Source organism: Meles meles, chromosome 8 (genome assembly GCF_922984935.1).
Source record: "Meles meles chromosome 8, mMelMel3.1 paternal haplotype, whole genome shotgun sequence".
In the NCBI taxonomy this organism is placed as follows: domain Eukaryota; kingdom Metazoa; phylum Chordata; class Mammalia; order Carnivora; family Mustelidae; genus Meles; species Meles meles.
In genome coordinates this window covers 62,424,122-62,443,446 of record NC_060073.1, presented here as the reverse complement: position 1 = coordinate 62,443,446, position 19,325 = coordinate 62,424,122, and the positions used below count along the sequence as shown (strand labels likewise).

The 19,325-nt window shown below is 53.5% G+C and overlaps 1 protein-coding gene across 2 annotated transcripts in view; it reads left to right on the top strand.

Annotated features, from left to right (window-relative positions):
* ARRB1 (arrestin beta 1) overlaps window positions 1-19,325 on the top strand; it is a 73,764-nt gene that overhangs the window by 20,685 nt on the left and 33,754 nt on the right. Inside the window, exon 1 of one of the 2 annotated variants that reach the window (XM_046017437.1) lies at window positions 14,199-14,321. The exons of the other annotated variant lie outside the window; for it this stretch is intronic. Coding sequence (XP_045873393.1) covers window positions 14,317-14,321 — 5 coding nt within the window. The 5' untranslated portion in view covers window positions 14,199-14,316. Of the gene's footprint in view, window positions 1-14,198; window positions 14,322-19,325 lie in introns of those variants that run through there. 2 annotated transcript variants of the gene reach the window in all.

Genomic DNA, 19,325 nt, shown 5'->3' with positions numbered 1-19,325 from the left:
AAACAAAGTTACATCTTAAGTAGCTTGAGTCAGGCTTCCAGAACTCCTCCCTGGTGGTGGGAGGATGGATAAAACAGGCAGCGGCGCTGTGCTAGAGGGCCTCTGGAAGAAAGCAGAGCCAGAGTCAGGCCAGGCAGAGTTCTCTGGCTTCTCAGAAAGCCCTGATGTATTCATATCCCCTCCCCTCTCTCCCAGACACAGACAGCACACTCCTGCACACGTGGCTCTCAAGGGTTTGGCACACAGGGTTCAGGGAAGTTTTCTTGGGTAGAACACTCATTTATTCAGCCTTTCATTCATCCATGGGCCTTTGTTCAGTGCCAGGCCCTGTGCCGAACCCTGGGGATGTGGAGTGGGGCCAGACCAGGTCCCCGCCTGAGGGCTGGTTCTGGAGGCTGTTGGGCGCTCAGAAGCACACGGTGAGGTCTGATAAGTGTCATGCATTCGTTTGCTCATTCAACAAAGGCTTGCTAAGCACCTGCTGCATACCAGGCCCCATTGTAGCACTGGGGCACAAGCCCAGAACAAAGAAGGCAAGAACCCTCACCTTTACCAGGCTAGCCTTCTGGGGCTGTGCCATCCCAGAGACACAGTGACCAGAGTTCTGAGGGCACATTTAAAAAGAACTAATATTTATCATTCAATAACTATTTTTAAAAACACAAAATCAGGGGTGCCTGGGTGGCTCAGGCATTAAGTGTCTGCCTTTGGCTCAGGCCATGATCCGGGGGTCCTAGGTTCGAGCCTGACATCCTGGGATCGAGTCCCTTCCTGTTCAGCAGGAAGCCTGCTTCTCCCTCTCCCACTCCCCCTGCTTGTGTTCCTTCTCTCCCTGTGTCTCTCTCCAACCGATAAATAAATAATGAAGTAAAATTTAAAAAAAAATAAAAACACAAAACTTTCAGTTTAGACAAGGAGAAGATAGCAATCGTCCATAATTTCATCGCTTTGGAAGAACATTAAAAATTTTTTTTCAGTGTTTGCCCTCTCTGCTATGCATGTGTGCGTACGTGTATGTGTGCAGGTGCTGTGTGTTCAGGCACAATGGTGCTTAAGCTGTCTGTGACATCTGGACTAGTGTCTTTTTTCCTCCAGCATTTCCCTGCCATTAACCCAGCATTAATAAATCCATATTTATTAATGACACACAGTTTCTCATGCAAATGCTCCTCAGTTTATCGAACTCTCCCCTTCTTTGGCATGGACATTATTTCTCGTTTTTTTGCTATTCCAAATAATGCTGGAACGATTAGTTTTGAAACCACCCAGTGACCCTCTGAGGGCAGGATCCTGGAAGTTGCAAAGGTCCCAGGCTCTGCAGCTGCCCGTCCTCCCTCTCCCCTGCAGGCCTTTCTTGCTGTGAAGGCTCGGTGCCTTGCCTGTGAGAGAGGAGGCGCCCGCCAGGTCAGTCTCAGTACAAGTTGTTGCATTTTCTTGGCTGCATAAACAATCAGCTGATAACTTAGTAGCTGGAAATAACAACGTTCTTTTTTTTTTCTCTCCTGGTTTCTGCGGGTCAGGATATGGGAAGGGCTCAGCTGGGCACGTCTGGCTCAGGGTCTTGCGCGGTCATGGCTGGCCCCGGGGCAGGAGCAGCTGTGTGCTTGAAGCGGGCCCTTGTTGCTATCACCCCTGGAGTCCGGCCCTGCCTCCCTGTGTCTCATGGCTCCCTCTCACATGCGGGCGGCCTCCATGTCTGTGTCTCCCCTGGACGAACCATGCCAGCTGAACACACAGCGCTGTCTGCGGGCCTGGGGTTCTTGCCAGTTCTTGACATATGTGAAGTTGTTCATTGAATCCTCACAGCGACCCAAGGAGGCAGGTACTGTTGGGATCTCGCTTCCCGCTCAGAAAGTGCATGTGTGGAATCTGAACCCAGAGCAGCCTTATTACTGAGCCTGCCCCCGCAACACCCCCCGCCCCATCCCCCGTGTCTACTCCAGCCTCTCTGACCTTCCATTCTCCACCTAGTGGCCAAAGTGAGCACATTTAAGGGTTCGGTCCGTTGTTTGCGTCCATTCCTTGCTGAAACCCTGCCAATGTCTTATCAGGCTGACGATTAAAATCCCGACTGGTGACCAAGGCCACCTGGTGACTGGAGCTGTTGGTCTTGCCCCCCTACCCCACGCCCCCTCTCCCTCAGCGCCTTCAACGAGGCTTACCCCCGCCTCCAAGCCACTGTGTAATGGGCCACCCCTTGCCCCTTTCTGAGTTTTTACTGCTGCTGCTTCTGCTCCTAGCTCAGACCTCCTTTCTTGAGGAAGCCTTCTTGACTTCCCAGGCTGGTCTGTCACCTATCCTGGGCTCTCGGAGCCCTGTATTTGGCGGCCCATACTGTAAGAGTCACCGTGTACTATTTGTCGGATGTCTGTCTTGGAGGGCTGTGGTGCTACACACTTGTGGGTGATGCTGTTGGCATTACGGTCCGTGCCACGGAACCCCCTGGTGTTGGGCAGTGTGGAGCCCTGTTGTCTTCCCTGCTAGAAGGGAAACGTTGGGTCCGTTGCACAAAACTGCCCTAGTCACCATTTGTCCCTGGTGGTCAGCAGTGTCTGACATGGAAGTAAATATTTTTGTGGAATATTATTCATTATAATAAGAGCTATATGTGTTACCAAGAGTTAGGCACTACATTTGGTCAATCCTCAGAACAACCTTATAGGGTAGGCCCTCTTGTCATCCCCTCGTTTTAGATGAGGACACAGGCTGAGGAAGGGGGAGTCACTTGACTTATGTCCTCTAGCGAGTAGAAGGTTCACCCAAGGCAGACTGGTTCACTATGATAAAAAAACAAACAAGAGAATTCTAGCAGCTTAGAGCTGGTCAGATGAGGGAGAGCCCAGACACACCCCATTGCAATAAAGCTTCTCACACAGTGGTGAGGATGTATGTGCTGGGAGGGTTGTTTTCCTCCGGTAGGGAGGGAGGAAGGAGAGAAAGGGCCCCTGGACAGGAAGTGGATTTGCTTTGGGGCCACTCTCCCATTTGGATGCCAGACCTGGCCATGTTCTCCTGACCACAGCCTCTGTCTCCCCCAGCTTGCTGTCCCAAAATGAAGCCCTGAGGAAAGAAGGTTCCAGCCGGGACAGGGATGGGGTGGGACTCTCCTATGTGCCCAAGTCATACCAGAGGCCTCAGCTCTTACTTATGTGGAGATCTGTCCTTAACCTGATGATTCTCCTGAGAGGAAAACAGATAGGAGAATTTCCATTATACAGGTGAGGGAATGGAATAACCCAGAAAAGTCAAGGGGATGGTCTGAGTCCTAGAGCCAGGACCAGAACCCAGATCCCTGGAAGCCCCTCAGGCCCAGGACTCTCTCTGTGTGTGAGAGAGAGTGTGTGGAGTGTGTGTGTGTATGAGAGTGTGAGTGTGGAGTAGGGGTGGGGGACAAAGATGAGGCCTCCCCCTTCCTCAGTCCCCTGGCTCCTCCTGACTCCTTATCCTAGCAGCCTGTCCCACCAGAGGAAAAGACCCCCATTAAGGCTCTATGGACTGTCCCACAGTGCCTGCCAGTCCTGTTTGTCTAGGAGTTCGGAATCACCTCAGTGCCCGCTCTCCATCCGTTGAATTCCTTGGCTTTCCCACTGGCCTGTGGGCTTTCTGAGGGCTAAGCCTTGACTATACCATCAGGTCAGTTTTGCTGCACAGTATTTTCTGAGTTTGTGTTCAATCCTGTGTGGAGCCCAGCCCAGCCCAGTGCAGAGGTTGGTTCAGGGGTTTTGGGAAAAGTTGGAGCAGTAGGAGTGACCGGAGTCCATGTCACCTTCCTCCCTGAGCCCCAGCCCCTGTGGGTACAGAGCTGGGCAGGCACTGGTGATTGATGCCCAACCCCCACCCCCCCGTGCCAGCTCCAGTCTCTAGCAGGGCTACCCAGTCCCTGAAGATTCCAGAGACTCCAGCCCTGGGCGCCTGCCCAGCCACTGCCCCTCTGAGGCCCCGGCTTCTTTCTGTCTCCTTCCTCACAGGTCTGTCTTCTGGGGATTCTGTTTTGGTTGGAAAGAGGAGGCGGAGGTGTTTGCGTGTCTGGCTCTTTCCTCCTTTCTCATTCCTCCTCCCTTCCTCCCTCTTGCCTCTCAAGATGTTTCCTCTGCCAGTCTGGCCTCACTCCAGGCTCCCTGCTCCTCAGTAGCCGTCCTCTCCCGCCTGGGGCTTCTGTGGGCTGTGGCTTTCCCTTAATGCCTTCTGTCTCCAGACAAGGGGTCCACGGGACATATCCTTCAGGGTGGGGGTCCATTGCCTCCACCTTCCCCTCCTGTTTAAAACCCACGTCTCCTGGGAGAGGAGACCGCAGGCCCATTCTAGCGCTGCCTCCTGCTCCAGGTGTCCCTTTTCTCCTCCAGGCCTTGGTTCCCTGTGGAGCCTATAGACGGCATAGGCAGCCCCTTGGTGTCAGGGCACATAACGTGCCTTGCGTTCATTTCATTGTAGTTTTGTGCTGCTTTGGCAAGGATCTGTACTCCAGGCATGGGACACTGGGGAGCTGCTCCCTCCAGCTGGGCAGTGGCCTGGAGTACAAAACTTGCACGACCCCCCCCCCCCAGCTCCAACCACCTTTTCATGTTCCCAGCTGGGGTCCCATCATTCCCTGAGGACCCTCAAGGACCCCTTCTCCATCTGCCCCTCCTGGCGGAGGTTCACAGGGTGAAGCAGACCCATACCCGGGCCTGATGGAGCTCAGCCTGTGCTGTGTACCCTCAGCACATCGCACTGTGTCTGAAACAGGGCAGATAACTCAGTAAATATTTGTAGAATGATTTCTGGAGGAGCAGCCAGTGAACCAGAGTGTGGCACGATAGAGGGGTGAGGACGGATAAGGTGCTGAAGGGGCACTTCCTAGTGGAGGTGACATGTGGTGTTTCAGAATGGGTCAGAGCTGGACAGAGAGAGAAGGGAGGGCATTCCAGACAGAAGGAACAGAGGGCATGTGATCTGGGGCTGAGGGTAGATTCGAGTAAGTGGAAAGAAGTGATGCTGGAAAGAAGGAGTGGGATATGGGAGGAACCTCTGTTCTGGGGCTGGGGGCCCTGGCCTGTTGGAATGGTGCCAGCACTTATCCCACTCGGCAGGGTCCCAGGTCTCTGTGCTGTAGGCCTGGGTTTGGGGGGGCAGGCAGGTGGTGGAGGGGGAGGTCCCTCAGGGCTTTCGAGGCCTTGCGGGGCTTGGGACTGCGTGAACCCAAGGCCACTAGCTCTGTTCCCCTGGGCCGAGCAGATCATGGGATTAGAACCTGTCAGGGCCAGCTGGATGAAGCAGGCTTGTGACAACACTTAAGTTAGAACCAGGTTCAGCTGCGTTCTCCATAATTTCCTGGCTGGGACCCTGAGCAAATCACCGACTCTGTGTGAAAGGTTTCCTCTTCAATAGAGAGAACATAAGCTGCCTCTCGAGACCATTACAAAAATTAAGGTAACCTGTGTAAAGTTTTCCTTTTTCCTCCCAGTATCTCCCCTTCCATGCCCACACTCCTTCTTGGCAGGGCTGGCTCTTTGCACTGGGGGCCTGGGTCCGGTGGCAAGGACACAGGATATTCTCAGCGCTGATAGCCCACCTCTCCTTCCACAGTGCCCTGGACTCCACATGCCTCTAAGTGTGCATTCCTCTGGGTAGCAGTTCCCAGCATCTTGGAGCCAGTGTGTCTGCAGTACCTCTAAAAAGGAAACAGTTGGAAATCCACATTCCCAGGCCCACCTCTCCCCCTGCCCACTGAATGGGAACTCAGAAGGTACGGCCCAGCAAGCTGGGTTTTAACAAGCCTCCCACGTGATTCTGACCCATGCTCAGGTGTGAGAACCTTTCCCAAATGAGACTGATGCCCAAGGGCCTCTCAGCCAGAGGAGCCTGGGTTTGGGTCATGAGTCAGAACATGGGAGTGCTTCCAGGTGGGTGACCTGTACGGTCACCTAGAGGCCAAAGCTCAGAAGGCCCTCTGGATTGGTTAAATGCTTTGCTGTCATTGTCTTGACATCTGAACAAGGGGCCCTGCATTTCCATTTGGCGCTGGGTACGCAGATGACTTAGCTGGTTCTAGGAGCTGGTCCCGGCCACGGGCCAGGTTAACTGGGTGTCCTCGGGGAAGTTGCTGTCTCTCTCAGTCTCACGTGCTCATCTATACAGGAGGATGAGAACCACCACGTCCTAGTAATTGCAGGATTCAGCATGAAGCTTGGGCTCAGCAGTCAGCCCCGTGCCCCGCCCAGGCCAGTGTAGAGTGGCCTGCTGAGGCCACGTGCCAGTTCTAGGCACACCCCTGGGGAAACCAGGGCAGCACACAGCCCGTCCTTGGCTTCATGGGCTTTCAGTCTGGAGCAGGGAGATGACAAGAGTCCCCACTGTGAGGCGTGCCCTGAGAATGCCTGAGGGGGTGCTGACCTACTTGGGGGAGGTCACCAAAGGCTTTCTGAGGATGTACCCAATGAGCAAATATCTGAGATGGAGTGGATGTGAACTTGGCGTGGGCGGTGGACAGCCTTGTCCGGATGGAGGCAACAAAACGCCATGTGCTGTGTTATTAGTTACCAACAGCGGATCTCTGGGGAGGCTGAGGTGAGGGGAGAGGGCCTGGAGGGAGGTGATGGGCCACAGGGACCGCAGGCAGCTGGTCAGGAGGCTGGCTGCCTTGGGGCCAGATCACGGCTCTGGCTTCCTCCCCTGGACCCAAGGCTTTAGAATAGGAACAGCCCTTGCCCAGAGGCCTCCTGGAGCAGTAGGAATGTGGCCTTGCCAGCTCCCATGGCTGGCAGGTTATTGACCCTCCGCAAACTTCAGCTTCCTCTTCATCAGAATGGGCCTTCTAGACCCTCAGGTGGCTGTGGTGAGTGAAGTATAAGCAAAGTGACAGCCCAGAAGCCCAGCACAGTGCTGCCTGTGGGGAAGTGGATTCTTCCCTCCGGGAGGGCAGTGCAGCGCCCTGGTTTGGATCTCCTGATTCCCTAGAGCCCAGGTTGACTCCCTTGGGGGTAGTCCTTTCTTTAATGGGAAGGAAAATCAGGCTGGTAATCCCTTTCCTAGAGACAATCCGCTGAGATTAAGGACTAACCAGCTTTGGGGGCCCAGAAGCAGCAGCTTTGCAGACAACTGAATATCCTTCTGTCTGGGTGTCCCCACCTCAGGGTCCAGCCTGGGGTTAAATGAAACCCACTGGCTATATCACAGAGCGGGATGAGCTCCCCCAGCCAGTGTCCTGAGTCCAGGCCCCACTCTCTCAATGGCGAGAGCGGCTTTCACTTCACACGGGCTTCCCGGCACCAGGTCCTGTCCATGCGTTCATCAAGAAAGGCACTGTTAGGGGCGCCTGGGTGGCTCAGTGGGTTAAAGCCTCTGCCTTCAGCTCAGGTCATGATCCCGGGGTCCTGGGATGGAGCCCCGCATCAGGCTCTCTGCTCCGCAGGCAGCCTGCTTCCTCCTCTCTCTCTGCCTGCCTCTCTGCCTAGTTTTGACTTCTCTCTGTCAAATAAATAAAATATCAAAAAAAAAAAAAAAAAAGAAAGGCACTGTTATTTCCATTCTATCGTTGAGGATCAGAACAACTCGTTCCTTGCCCAAGGTCACCCAGCTTGTGAGTGGCAGACTGCAAACTCCCATAGTGACACAGTGTGAAGCCAGGGGTGAGTCCTGTCCTTCTCTGGGCCTCCGTGCCACTACGTGTGTCCTGAGGGGTGGGCCCTAACGTTCGTAGAGACCCCATCAACCTCACTGCCCTGGGGTCTGCACTTCTGGGAGGGCCTGCTCCCCCGCGAAGATAACCCACCGCACTCTGTGCCCCATCCAGGGTGCTGTTCCTTTACTGTGTAGGGAATGACTGGCTCACTCAGGCCCTCTCAGCTCCAGCCTGCCAGGTCTCCTGCCGCCGAGGGCTGACCTCTGGTTTTGCTCCCTCTCCCTTACCCACAAAGAGGAACGGGTGTGGCCAGGACCTATGGTTTTTCCATCATGAGTGCGTGTGGATTGGGCTGGTGAGGCAGGAGCCTCTCTCCTGTGGGAGAGTCCAGAGTTGTACAGAATTTGGTGTTTTCAGGGAAGTAACCACAGTCAGTGTGGCTGGAGGGCGTGTGTGTGGTGGGGGGACGGGAGTAGGTGGGCTCAGACTGTGAAAGGCTTGTAGGGAGCAGTGAAGGGGTTTGAGGCCAAGGGGAGACTCAACAGGTGCACATCAAGCCTGACAGAAAATGTCAGCGACAGGAGACACAGAGTTCAGTAGCCATTGGTCATAGTTTCCTTACGTTGATTGTCACAAACACGCAGATTCCTCTTCTTACCAGCTATGAGAACTTGAGGCCACCACTAACCCCCAGGGCCTCATTTTCCCCACCAGTCCTGTGGGCAGAAGGATAAGGAGTCTTCCTCTCAGGAGTTTCATCAGGAGCAAAGAGAGATAATGGGGAGATTTCATCTAATCTTGGTTAATCCTACAAATTCGTGGCCCACTCAGCCCAGCTGCGTAGCCAGGGCCCTTCCTCCCTGTCATAGGCCTCCCCCGCTTCACGGTTTGGGGCAGGGTAGGACGCAGTCACTGGCTCCAGGAGGCCCCAGCCGTAATACAGTTCCTTGTAGGCACAGCTTTACCTTCCCCAGATCCCATCCTTCCTCTATCCTCAACCTTGACCCTGCAGTAGTAGACCCCAGCCTCCCTCTCAGACTTTCCCCTAGCCTTGAAACCCTGGCCAAGGAGCTCCCAGCCTTCATAGCCCCTGGAGAGTCCCAGAAAGGCCAGTGTGGTGTGGGAGGGAGCATGTAGGACCCGAGGAAGTCACATGCCTTCCCTGAGTCTGTGTCCCCAACTGCAAAATGGGAATGGGACGATTAGTCTCCTATTGCTTCTATAACAAATTACCAGAGATTTAATGGCCTAAAACAGCACATATTTCTTCTCTTACAGTTCTGGAGGTCAGAAGTTCTCAAGTAGGTTGGTAAGGTTGCGATCCTTCTGGAGGCTCGAGGGCAGAATCCATTCCTTTGCCTTACCTAGCTTTTGCAAAGCCGCCTGCATTCTTTGGCTCCCGGTAAAGCCAGCGACACAGCATCTTCCAATTTCTCTCTCGATGCTTCCCTCAGAACAAAGTTGTCTCTTCTCTCTCTGACCCTGCTGCCTCCCTCTTATAAGGAGCTTTGCGATGACACTGGGGCCACCTGGATAATGCAGGGGAGTCGTCCCATCTGGAGATCCTTCACTAAATCACACCTGCGAGGTCCCTTTTACCATGTAAGCTACCCTAGTCACAGTTCCAGGCATTCGGATGTGGGTGTCTCAGGGGGCCATTCGTCAGCCTGCCACACATACCTTGCAGGTTGGTTGTGAGGATTAAGGAGACAAGAAATGTGAAAGCCTCCAACAGTGCCTGGGACATGGCAATCAATCTCCAGACATGCTTCTTTGTCCTCCTCTGCCTGGGCCTCTGTCTCCCCATCCATAAGAAGAGGCCCATTCCAGCCCCAGCAATTAGATCCCACCTTCATCTAAGAGCGAGTGGTAAGGACAGGCAGACTGTGCCCTTAGCCCAACCTGGGCTTCAGCGGAAGCAGCAGAATGGAGCCCCGCCTCCAGGACGCCCCCAGTGGCCCTCGGAAAAGCCCAAAGTCCATCTTCTCCTCCTCCTCCCTCTCTGGGGCAGGCCTCTGCCGGTTCCTGGCCTGCTCTGCATTTCCCAGCATTCCCAGGGATGGCTGATGGGAAAGGCTGAGCTCACTGCTCCCTGGGGAGGGCGAGGGCTGGAGGGAGGAGAGGGAGCGGCTGGCGGCAGCTGTGGGAGCTGAGGAGAGGGTGGGATATTTGCAGTGGGAGAGGTCGAGGTTATCAGCGTTTGGGGGCGGGGGGGGGGGGGCTCCAAACTGGGCCTCCCAGAAGCTCAGCTCTTCCTTGGCCTCCTCTGAAGGCTGCTCTGTCCCTCTGCCAGCCACCCTGCTGAGGGGCCCCGGGCTCTCTGGAGGAGAATGCACATATGTGGGGGCTGGGAGGAGGGCATTACAGACCAGCAGGGTCGGGGAATGAGGGGCTCTTGCCCAACAGGAATAAGAATACCACCCCCTTCATGGGGAGAGGCTGTCTCGGCCAGCGTTCCTCCTTTACTCATACCCTGTCCCCCGGAAATTGGCCCCTATTTACCATTGGGCTCATCATCTATCTTCCCTGGACCTTATTTTCCTTATTTGCATGTGCGTGAGGGGCAGTGGGAGAGGGCAGGTAAGAACACCACTATGGGATTTGAGAGAATTGAATGAGATCGTGGTTTTGGAATGATCTGGAAGCATACAGTCTGCTCTAGAAGGATGTGTCATTCCACGCATACGCACATCACTTCAGTGTTCTCTCTTCACCTTGATGACCCGGCAAACTCTTAATCATTCTCCAAGTCCCATCTCACATGTCGCCTGTTCTCTGTGACTTCCGAGCCACTCCCTGGAATTCCTGTCACCTTCTTTACAACTCTCTCTCACAGTCCCTTTGCAGGGTTGTTTTTGGTTTGTGCCATCTACCTCCCCTACCACATGTGGGCCGTATGTTCACCCCAGACCCCCTCTGCTTCTCAGGGTCCCCATGGTTGCGGTAGAATAGAGGCAGGATGGCGAAGGCTGGGCAAGCTGGCCTCCTGGGGTCTGGCTGGGGCAAGGTCCCCACGGGGCAGTCCAGTCCTCAGAATGGAGCAGGTCTCCACAACCATCTCCATCAGATTTACAAGCATCTGGGTTGGGCAGCCAGAGCTGGCTCTAAAGTTGTCACTCCAGACAGATGGGTGGCTAACGAAGGAGCCCCACACTGTTCCTCCTGGCAATCTTCTCACACTTCCCAGGACAAAGAAAGGGAATCCCAAGGAGCAGGTGGAGGGTTTGGGTTGGGTATGGAGGTGTTGATGACCAAGCTCCAAGGCATGGTTCTGGGAGAGGTTTGGAGATGCCCCGAGGGCTCCTTCCTGCTTGTGGCCTCACTGAGGACAGCTGCTCTTGGCTGGCCTTGCTGTGCCCACCTGATTCGTAGGCCTCTGTGTTCTTGAAAGTAATGAAGGGGCACCTGGGTGGCTCAGTTGGTTAAGCAACTGCCTTCGACTCAGGTCATAATCCTGGAGTCCCAGGATCAAGTCCCACATCAGGCCCTCTGCTCATCAGGGAGCCGGCTTCTCCCTCTGCCCCTCGCCCCTTTCATCTCTCTCAAATAAATAAAATCTTGAAAGTAATGAAAATGGATTTCTTAAAAATGCTTGCTAATTCAGCCATGTTCTCATAATAGGCCTTTGTCTCTGGCCTCCTAGGAATTCCTCATACCCATTACCTCCTCTCAGCTGCCGAGGCCCATCAAGGTAATGTGACCTGGATTGAGAGCTGGTGAGCCAGTTGAGGCCAAGGTGGGCAGGAATGTGCCCAAGGCCACTCAGCGAGTTTGTTTATGGTGGTGCTGGTGGTTAGTATTTTCACCACTTGAAGGACTCTAGCTGGGTACCAGGGCCTCCTCTAACCCGCAGACAGCTGAAGTCCGGGCTGATGAAGCCACCCGTCTTCTCCCTGACCTCAAGCTGGTAACCCCTTTGATGCACCTTCTCTGTACCAAGCGCAACCCCCTCTCTGGAGCAGCTCCCAGACTGGGCAGGGCGGACATCTGTGGGTCATGCCCACCACCACGCCCACCAAGGTGCAGGAGATAGGCACCCTCGAGGGACTAAGGGAATAATGGCTTCTCTTTCTTGATTTGTCCTCAAGATTAAACATGAGAAATATGCAAAGTACCTAGCACATAACAAATACATGAGAAATCTTAAACCGATTGCTATTGTGGGTTTTTCTTATTTTCTAAATTTTAACAAAACTGCTCAGTTAGAAGTTTCAAAAGAAGGAGAAGTGTAAGTGTGCCTGGGTGGCTGCGTCCATTAAGCATCTGACTCCTGATTTCAGTTCAGGTCACGATCTTGTGGTCATGAGATCAATCCCGGCATCGGCCTCAGCTTGAAATGGTCTCTCTCTCCTTCTGCCCCTCCCTTGGCACACGGGCTCACTCTCGCTCACTCTCTCAAAATAAGTAAAATCTTTGAAAAAAAAGGAAGGAGAACTGTATTTTGAGAGGACTGAGAAACTTGTGTTTTACAAATGTGTAATATTATTCTTTGAGAGGACTTCTTACATCCTGAGAATACCATGGTATGTCCAATAATGAATGTATTTGGTTTGGAACACAGGATAAATTATATCTTTCGAAAGTATATGTCTTTTAAAATTCAGAAGCGTTGTAATTATATTTTCACTTCTTAATTGATGCAGATGATTTGAGCTGCTTCCATTTTTTCTCTTCTGCTCTGTGATGTTGGACAAGTTACTTAATCAATTTGTCTCTAAATTTCATCCTGTGTAGAGTGGGAATAATGAGAGTATCTACCTTACAGGGTTCTTGTGAGGTTTAAATGAGTTAATATTGTGTTTACAATAGCACTGGGCTTGTATTAAATGCAATAAATAGAATTTATAGTAATAATAACAAAATACACCCAGGTTAAGTTACCGGATTAAGGTGGCTTTTCAGCGAATATGTATTCAGCTGACATTTACCGGGTGCTGGCCCTGGGCTTGTTTGGGCCTTGGTCTCGGGTCTCCACTGCTCCCTCCCTCTGCGCAGTGGCCTGGGCCCCCGGCTCCATTTCCACATCTTGCTCCTAGCCCCCAGGGCCCCGGGTGAGGCTAAGCTCATAAAAAGTGCCGGCAAAGCACTTTGTGGATCGATGCTAACTAATAGCAGCTCCCAGAGCTGGCGCATGTAGGGAAGAGGACTGTGAAGGCGGCTTGGACCAGGCTCAGGGATGACACCTGGCCCTCGGGGAGGCCATTAATGTCCTCACGGTGGGACCTGTCCTTCCTCTCTTGTGCCTCCTGCCACTGTAGCCAGCAGTGGGTGCTGATTTGGGGGCTGGGGGGGGCATTAGTGGCCCCAGGGGGAAGAGGTTTGCCTGACTGGCAGCAGAGTCAGGACCAGAGACCCAGGGAGCCCATGCATCTGGTGGCATCCAGGCCAGAGCTGGGTGCCCAGCTTGTCCTGGGCATCCTCCTGTCAGGGCTTTCCTCGTCACCCCCTCAAAATTGCTTGAGAAGTCAACGTTCCTGGGTTGGGACAGACGGCCGCCATCCAGACACATGGCTGTCTTAAGTATGGCAAGGCTGCTGTGGGTCGGTTGAGGGCATGAATGGGAGGTTGGCGTGAGACCCTGCACAGGGGACGATTGGGTAGAACTCCCCCCTGGTTCTGCCCCCAGACGGAAGCCCTTCTCTGTGTCTTTGACTGAATGAAGTCTGTTCCGAGGACTGTTATGGGGGCAAGCAGGTGGGGGGTGTGCCCTCTGGGAGTTCCTAGTCTAATGGAGGAGGCATGGCCCCATCTTCCAGGAGAGAGACTCCTGTCTGATGGTGGGGGGGTGTGTGGCTCCTATTTCCTGGGGCTCCCCATTTAATGGAGGGGACATAGCTCTCTTGTCCACTGGCAGCTGTTGTTTAAGGAAGGAGGCATGATCTTTGTCCTGCAAGAACCTCTAATGATTGAAAGTCACAGCCACTTCCCTCAGGGGAAATCTTTATTTGATAGAGGAGATCTGCCCTTTGCCCTCAGGAAAGGTCTCCTGTCTGATGGGAGAGGCTCATCTTGTCACTCAGGAAGGCCCATTGATGGCCTCTGCCCTTGTCTCCCTCCTCCCTGCTTACCCGTCCCCCACCCCAGCATGATTTATGGGGCGCATAGATCTACAGGCAATAGCCACAGAAGGCTGGGCCGTGTGTGTTGGGGGGGTGGCTGCTGTAGGGCAGGGAGGAAGGGAAGAAGAGGGACTACAGAGGGACTTCATAGCAAGTGAGGGTGACATGGAAGGCTTCCCAGTAGAGGTGTCTTTATGGGACAGTCTGATGCATAAGAGGTGCCTGGCTGTGATAAGTATCCCTGGGGGATAATGTGTAGCGGCTCCCCTGGGCTGGGCAGGAACACTTGAGAGGTCACTCCAGGGAGCTCCTGTTCATGCAGGCCCGACTGCTGGGGTAGACGGGCCCCGGGGAGACCCTCACCTTCTGTCTGTGCACAGCTGAGTGCGGTCAGCCCAGAGACATCCGCCCTCCAAGGCCCGAGAAGCCCAGAGGAGGAGAGGAAACAGGACGCGTATCAGGAACGCCTTTTCCTTTTCTTTGTAACTAACCCCCTCACTCCAGGCTGGGGAGAGCTGAAGGGCCTGCCCTGGTCTGCCTGTTGCTGCCTCCAGCCCCCAGCTCTGGGTCCTACACACACAGCCTTACCTGCCCCCTTGGCTGCTGCTTCTGGGCCGGTCCCTCACTTCACCAAAACTCAGGACTCTCATCTGTAAAATGGGGTAAGACTTCCTATCTGCCTCACATGGAAGTTTGGTTTTTTTCCTCTCTGTGTAGGATTTACATAAATTATTTCTTTATTCCTGAGATGGGCATTAGGCACCTGGGAGCTTTGGGTTGGGGAGGGGCACGCAACAGAAGCAAGGAACAGATGTGGACAGACAGGAAGTCCGTGGGGAACTTGTCTGAGGAGCTGGAGGACACGTGAGTGGAGATGTCACAAAGCTGGTGGGTGTGGGGTCAGAGAGGATCTGGCTGGAGATGGGGTTTGGACTCACCAGCCTTGCGTGGCAGCCAAGTGGCTGGGTGGGTGGAGTCACCCAGGGAACTGCTTGTCATGCGCCCTGGGAAGGAGTGGAGGGCCAGACCCTGGGGGCCACAGCGTCTGGGGCTCAGCGTACAGAGAGCTGGATACAGAGCAGGGATGGGGAACCATGCAGCCAGGGCTCCAGTGACCAAGAGGCTGGTGGGGCGGTGGTGTGTGGGGAAGGGCGGGCCACAGAGGATGAAGAGGGAGTAAAGGTGAAGGTACTGAGACATTGAAGAAGGCGGTCAGTCAGACTGGCATGCTTTCACTGTTCACATGATTTCAGATACTATTGGTCTCTGCCGACCAGAAGGCTCCTTATGTGTGTGTTTGTGTGGTGTGTATACAGCCTGTGTGGGGGGATATTGGAGTAAGATATGTGTTGCAGGCGTGAGTGGCGTGTGCATGGTATGTGTGTCTGTGGGGTCTGTGTGCGTCTGAGGTGTGACGCACATATGATGACGTGTGTGGCGTAGGTGGCAAGTGTGCACAGTGAGTGTGTGCTGTGGTATGTGTGATATGTGGGTACTTTCTGTCTGTGGGTGTGTGTGGTGTCTGTAGGTGTGGGTGAGGGGTGTGCAGTGTTTGTGTGGTCTCTGTGGGTATGTGTGGGGTGTGTCTCTGCGTGTGTGTGTGTATGGTGTGCACGGCACTTGTGTGTATGAGGGGTGTAGACTTCGTGCACATTTGGATCCTGGTTCCACATTGCAGAAAGCAGGCTGGTGCTGAGCCATCTACCTGGGCTGGAAACTGATCAGCATCTCCCAGGCTTGTGAATTCCCTTCTTTACTTAGGGTTACACCCAGTGGTGTACTGATAACAACTGGCTGTCCAGAAGACAACGGAGGTGGTGTGGTGGTACTTGCCACCAAGTTCTCCCACCAAGGAGTTCGCACTACTAAAGTGATGTCGTTGAACGTGGGGATGGGGAGAGATGAGCAGTAGGACACCATCCGACAGCATTCCCACGGCGACATAAGTAGCCTCAAGAGCATCGTAGGGAAATTTGGTGAAATTACAGTAATGATAAGTTTGGAGTATGTATTCCCTTTGTTTTTAATATAATTTAATATAATATAATTTATTGAACTCTAAGTTTAGAGCAGCATTTCTCACTATCAGTACTAAGAACATTCGGGCTGCAGAATCTTGCTTGGCGGTGGGCACGGGGCTGACCGTGTTTGTGCAGGCGGCATCCCTGACCTCTACCCACTGGATGCCACTAGCGCCCATCCTCCAGAGTGTCTCCAGACATTGCCAAATGTCCCCGGTGGGGGAGTGAGGGGGTGGCGCATTCACCCCACAGTGGCGAGCCGTGGCAATGGCTCTGTTTAACCCATACAAGCCTCCTCCTGCACGTCACAGGCACCTTGTCTGGCTAAATATGAGACATGGCTTTTTTCCCTTAGAATTCTTTCTCAGAGAAGAGCTGCCACCCGAGGCCATAACTTTCAGTCTGGACAGAGCCCCTGACCACAGAAGGCGCTCAGCCTCTGACCCGCCCCTGGAGAGGTCAACACAGAGTCTGAGATGTGCTCCCATAGCGATCGGCTCTGCTGTTTTATGACCCACTAGAAGGAAAAAAGTAATGCTTCTGAATTACTGTCTCATTTTGATATGCGATTCTATGATCCTAAAAATTTGTCTGTGCGAATTGGCAAAACAAAACAAAACAACCAAACTCAAACAAATGAAACTTGAAATAAAGTCTTCCTCTGGGAACATCTGACTGCCTTGTGTCTGGGGCCGCCCTGTGTGTCCCAGGCTCCCGCTGAGGCCCACGCGCCGCGTCTCCTCCTGCTGGCAGGGCTGCCCGCCTCTGATTCGCCACTTGGCCCTGGACCTGTTTCTCCCCAGCTTCATGCTTGGGGGTTGGTTCTCTTTGATTCCTTTATTCATTCATACAGAATATTTATTTAGCACTAGCCATTAAAGTAAATGACTGAGGGAAGAGGCTTCTGATCTCCGCAGTTTCTCAGTGTTGCATGGCTGTCTCCAAGGAGAGGTGGGATACAAGCCAGTGCGGATGCCGAGGGGACATGGGCGCTGGATGGGGGAGGGGAGGGACAGGTGCTAATGTGTGTGGGTGGCTGTTTTGTGCCTGGAACCGAGCTGGACATTATACATCCTCTCATTCCGCCCTCCCACTGTGCTTTTAAGGGAAGCTTTGTTTATTTGTGGAGCATCTGTCTTCCTGCTTCAGAGTGTAGGTACCCTGGGGACAGGGCGCAGGGGCCTAGATCTCCTGGAGGTAAGAACTGTGGCAGGCCCAGAGATTGGAAAATAAAAGGAAGAAAATAAAGGAAGGAAGAAAGATGGATAGAAAGAGGGGAGATGGGAAAGAGGCAGGAGAGAGGAGCCAGCACAGTCCCTCTGGAGATGAGAACAGTCAGGGAAGGCTTCTCAGATGAGGTGACATCGGGAAGAAAGGATTGCAGTTGGGAGGACAGACAGAAAGGCTAGTACAGAAAGAAGAAATAGGGCATGTCCCCAGAGATTTCTGAACTGTGAGGGTCTAAACTGGGAAGAGAACATTACAAACTATTGTTTTCCATCTGAGACCAAGAGGAGGACAGACAACTAGAAAAACTTGCCTGTCTCCAGCGAGGGTAACATAACTATCTCTTCCCACCCGGAGGCCTTCTCACTCAAGGGACATTTAGGCAAGAACTCTCCCCTGGGCCCTGGAGGGGAGGGGAACAATGATAACAACAATAATCATATTACCAATCATGTTGGCTTCCTTTTATCAGTTCCCTGCAGTGTACCAAGTCCTTATATGTGCCTTCATGCTATGTGGTAGATACCGCCCCATATTCCAGACAGGGGAAAGTATGCCTCAAAGAGGTGCTAAACTCACCCGAGGACACACAGGATTCCGGCCGGGTCTGCCTGCTTTTCCGCCGCTAGCAGCCTTCCCTAAGCTGAAAGAAGCCTGGAGAGTATTCAGGTGCGGTCTGTGGGCTCTTTGGGATCCAGCTGCCAGCCCGCTTGTTGAAATTTTTATTAGCCTTTGACGTTCAGATCTACAGTTTCTTAGGTTACCGGCAAACGCACCCGCTTCTTTAAGAAACTCTCCTCTCTCTTCAGGGCCACCTGGTGGGCCCCCTCCTTCCTGACTCTGCGCCCTGTAGATCTGGCTCAAGGTCAGAAAAGGGAACCTGGGAATGAAAGCAGAAGGGGGAGGGGTTGCTGTCAGCCCAGAAGCCGATGGGAAGTCCAGAGGCTGGGAGCGTGACTTGGTCAGAGCCCCCATCCACCACCCTTGCCCTGCAGCCCTGCCAGACACGCCGCCCTCTGGACACAGGAGCCTTGCCAGGTGTCGAGCTGCTGCAATAGGACAAGAGCACGAGGAACCTGGGGCTCCCCTCCCTGTCTGGGACTCTGTGCACGTGGGCGAGTGTCTCTGAGCCTATTTCCTGGCCTCCGCAGGGACCCTTCCCTCCCTTGCGTTGTGATTTCTCCATCTGGGGAATGAAGCAGGCTGTAGTGTGCTCCCTCAGGCTCCCCAGATTTGTGAAATAAGGGTGACATTTCCTGTCTTCCTGCCCTTTCCCCCTCCTGGGCTGTCCTGAACTGCAGGTGCACTAATGGTAGGTAAACAGGCAGGCAATGTTCTGACACGGGGCGGGTGTGCAATTTTGCCAGAGCGGACGAGCTTGTACGTAAATAACTCTGCTACCAAGGAGCGTGTGATAAGGGCCCTAGAAACCTCTTTGCTGCCATCGCCACCTGTTCTTCATGCTTCCCTGCTCCCTGATGGCTGCTCTCACACCCAGAAAGTGGGTCAGAATGTAGGGCAGAAGGAATGCCCCCTTGTGTTGTCCCCACCCTGCCCAATTGAGTCCATGATTGCCTATCGGGCCAGGGATAGAGGAAATTTATGGGGTTGGGGGCACGTCTGTGTCCAAAATATAGTCCTGGCCCATCATTCTCCCTCCCCCAAAGGCCCAAGGCTCCCTATTGCCTTCTGGTTATGGTTCAAGTTCCTTAGCTTGGCATTCAAGGCCCTTTACACCTAGCCCAGGGCTTGGTGGATGGAGGTGCTCCATGACTCTCTGGGTCATGAGTGGACCTTTCTCTGGCCTGTCCTCCTCCCTGGTGCTCCTCCTAGACCTGCAGGACACACAGTAGCCACACCAGGTTGCCAGCCACCTCCTGAGCACCACGTGGACTCAGTCGCCCTCTCTAGACCTTGGCCTTCATCTCTGACGGTTCCTCAAGGTCTTCCTCATTGCCCCATCTTCCCTGGAAGCCTTTCCTGACTCGCCAGACAGAACCACACGATCCCACTTAGAAGGTGGTGTGAATGGTTAAAAGTGTGTGATCTCTGGAGCCGGACGGCCTGGGCTCCAGCATCAAGATACGCCCCTTACTAGCTGTGTGACCTTGGGAAAATGAGACTGTCTGTCTGTGTCTCAGTTTCCTCATCTCTGAAATGGATATGGAGTCGTACCTCCTTATAATGTTGTTGGAGGAACACAAGAGCTGATATTTATGATGTACTTAGAGCAGTCCCTGGCACCTGGTTTCTCTCCAGGGTGAGTTTTCTGATGTTGATTGAAGATTGAGTAATATTTGAAGGTCTTCCCCCATTCACTGTATTCATTGCATTTTTCTCCACCATGAATTTTCGGATGCTCATAAAGGAGTGAATTGTAAACAGCACTCTTCCAGTTCACTGGTAGTGAACCCACAT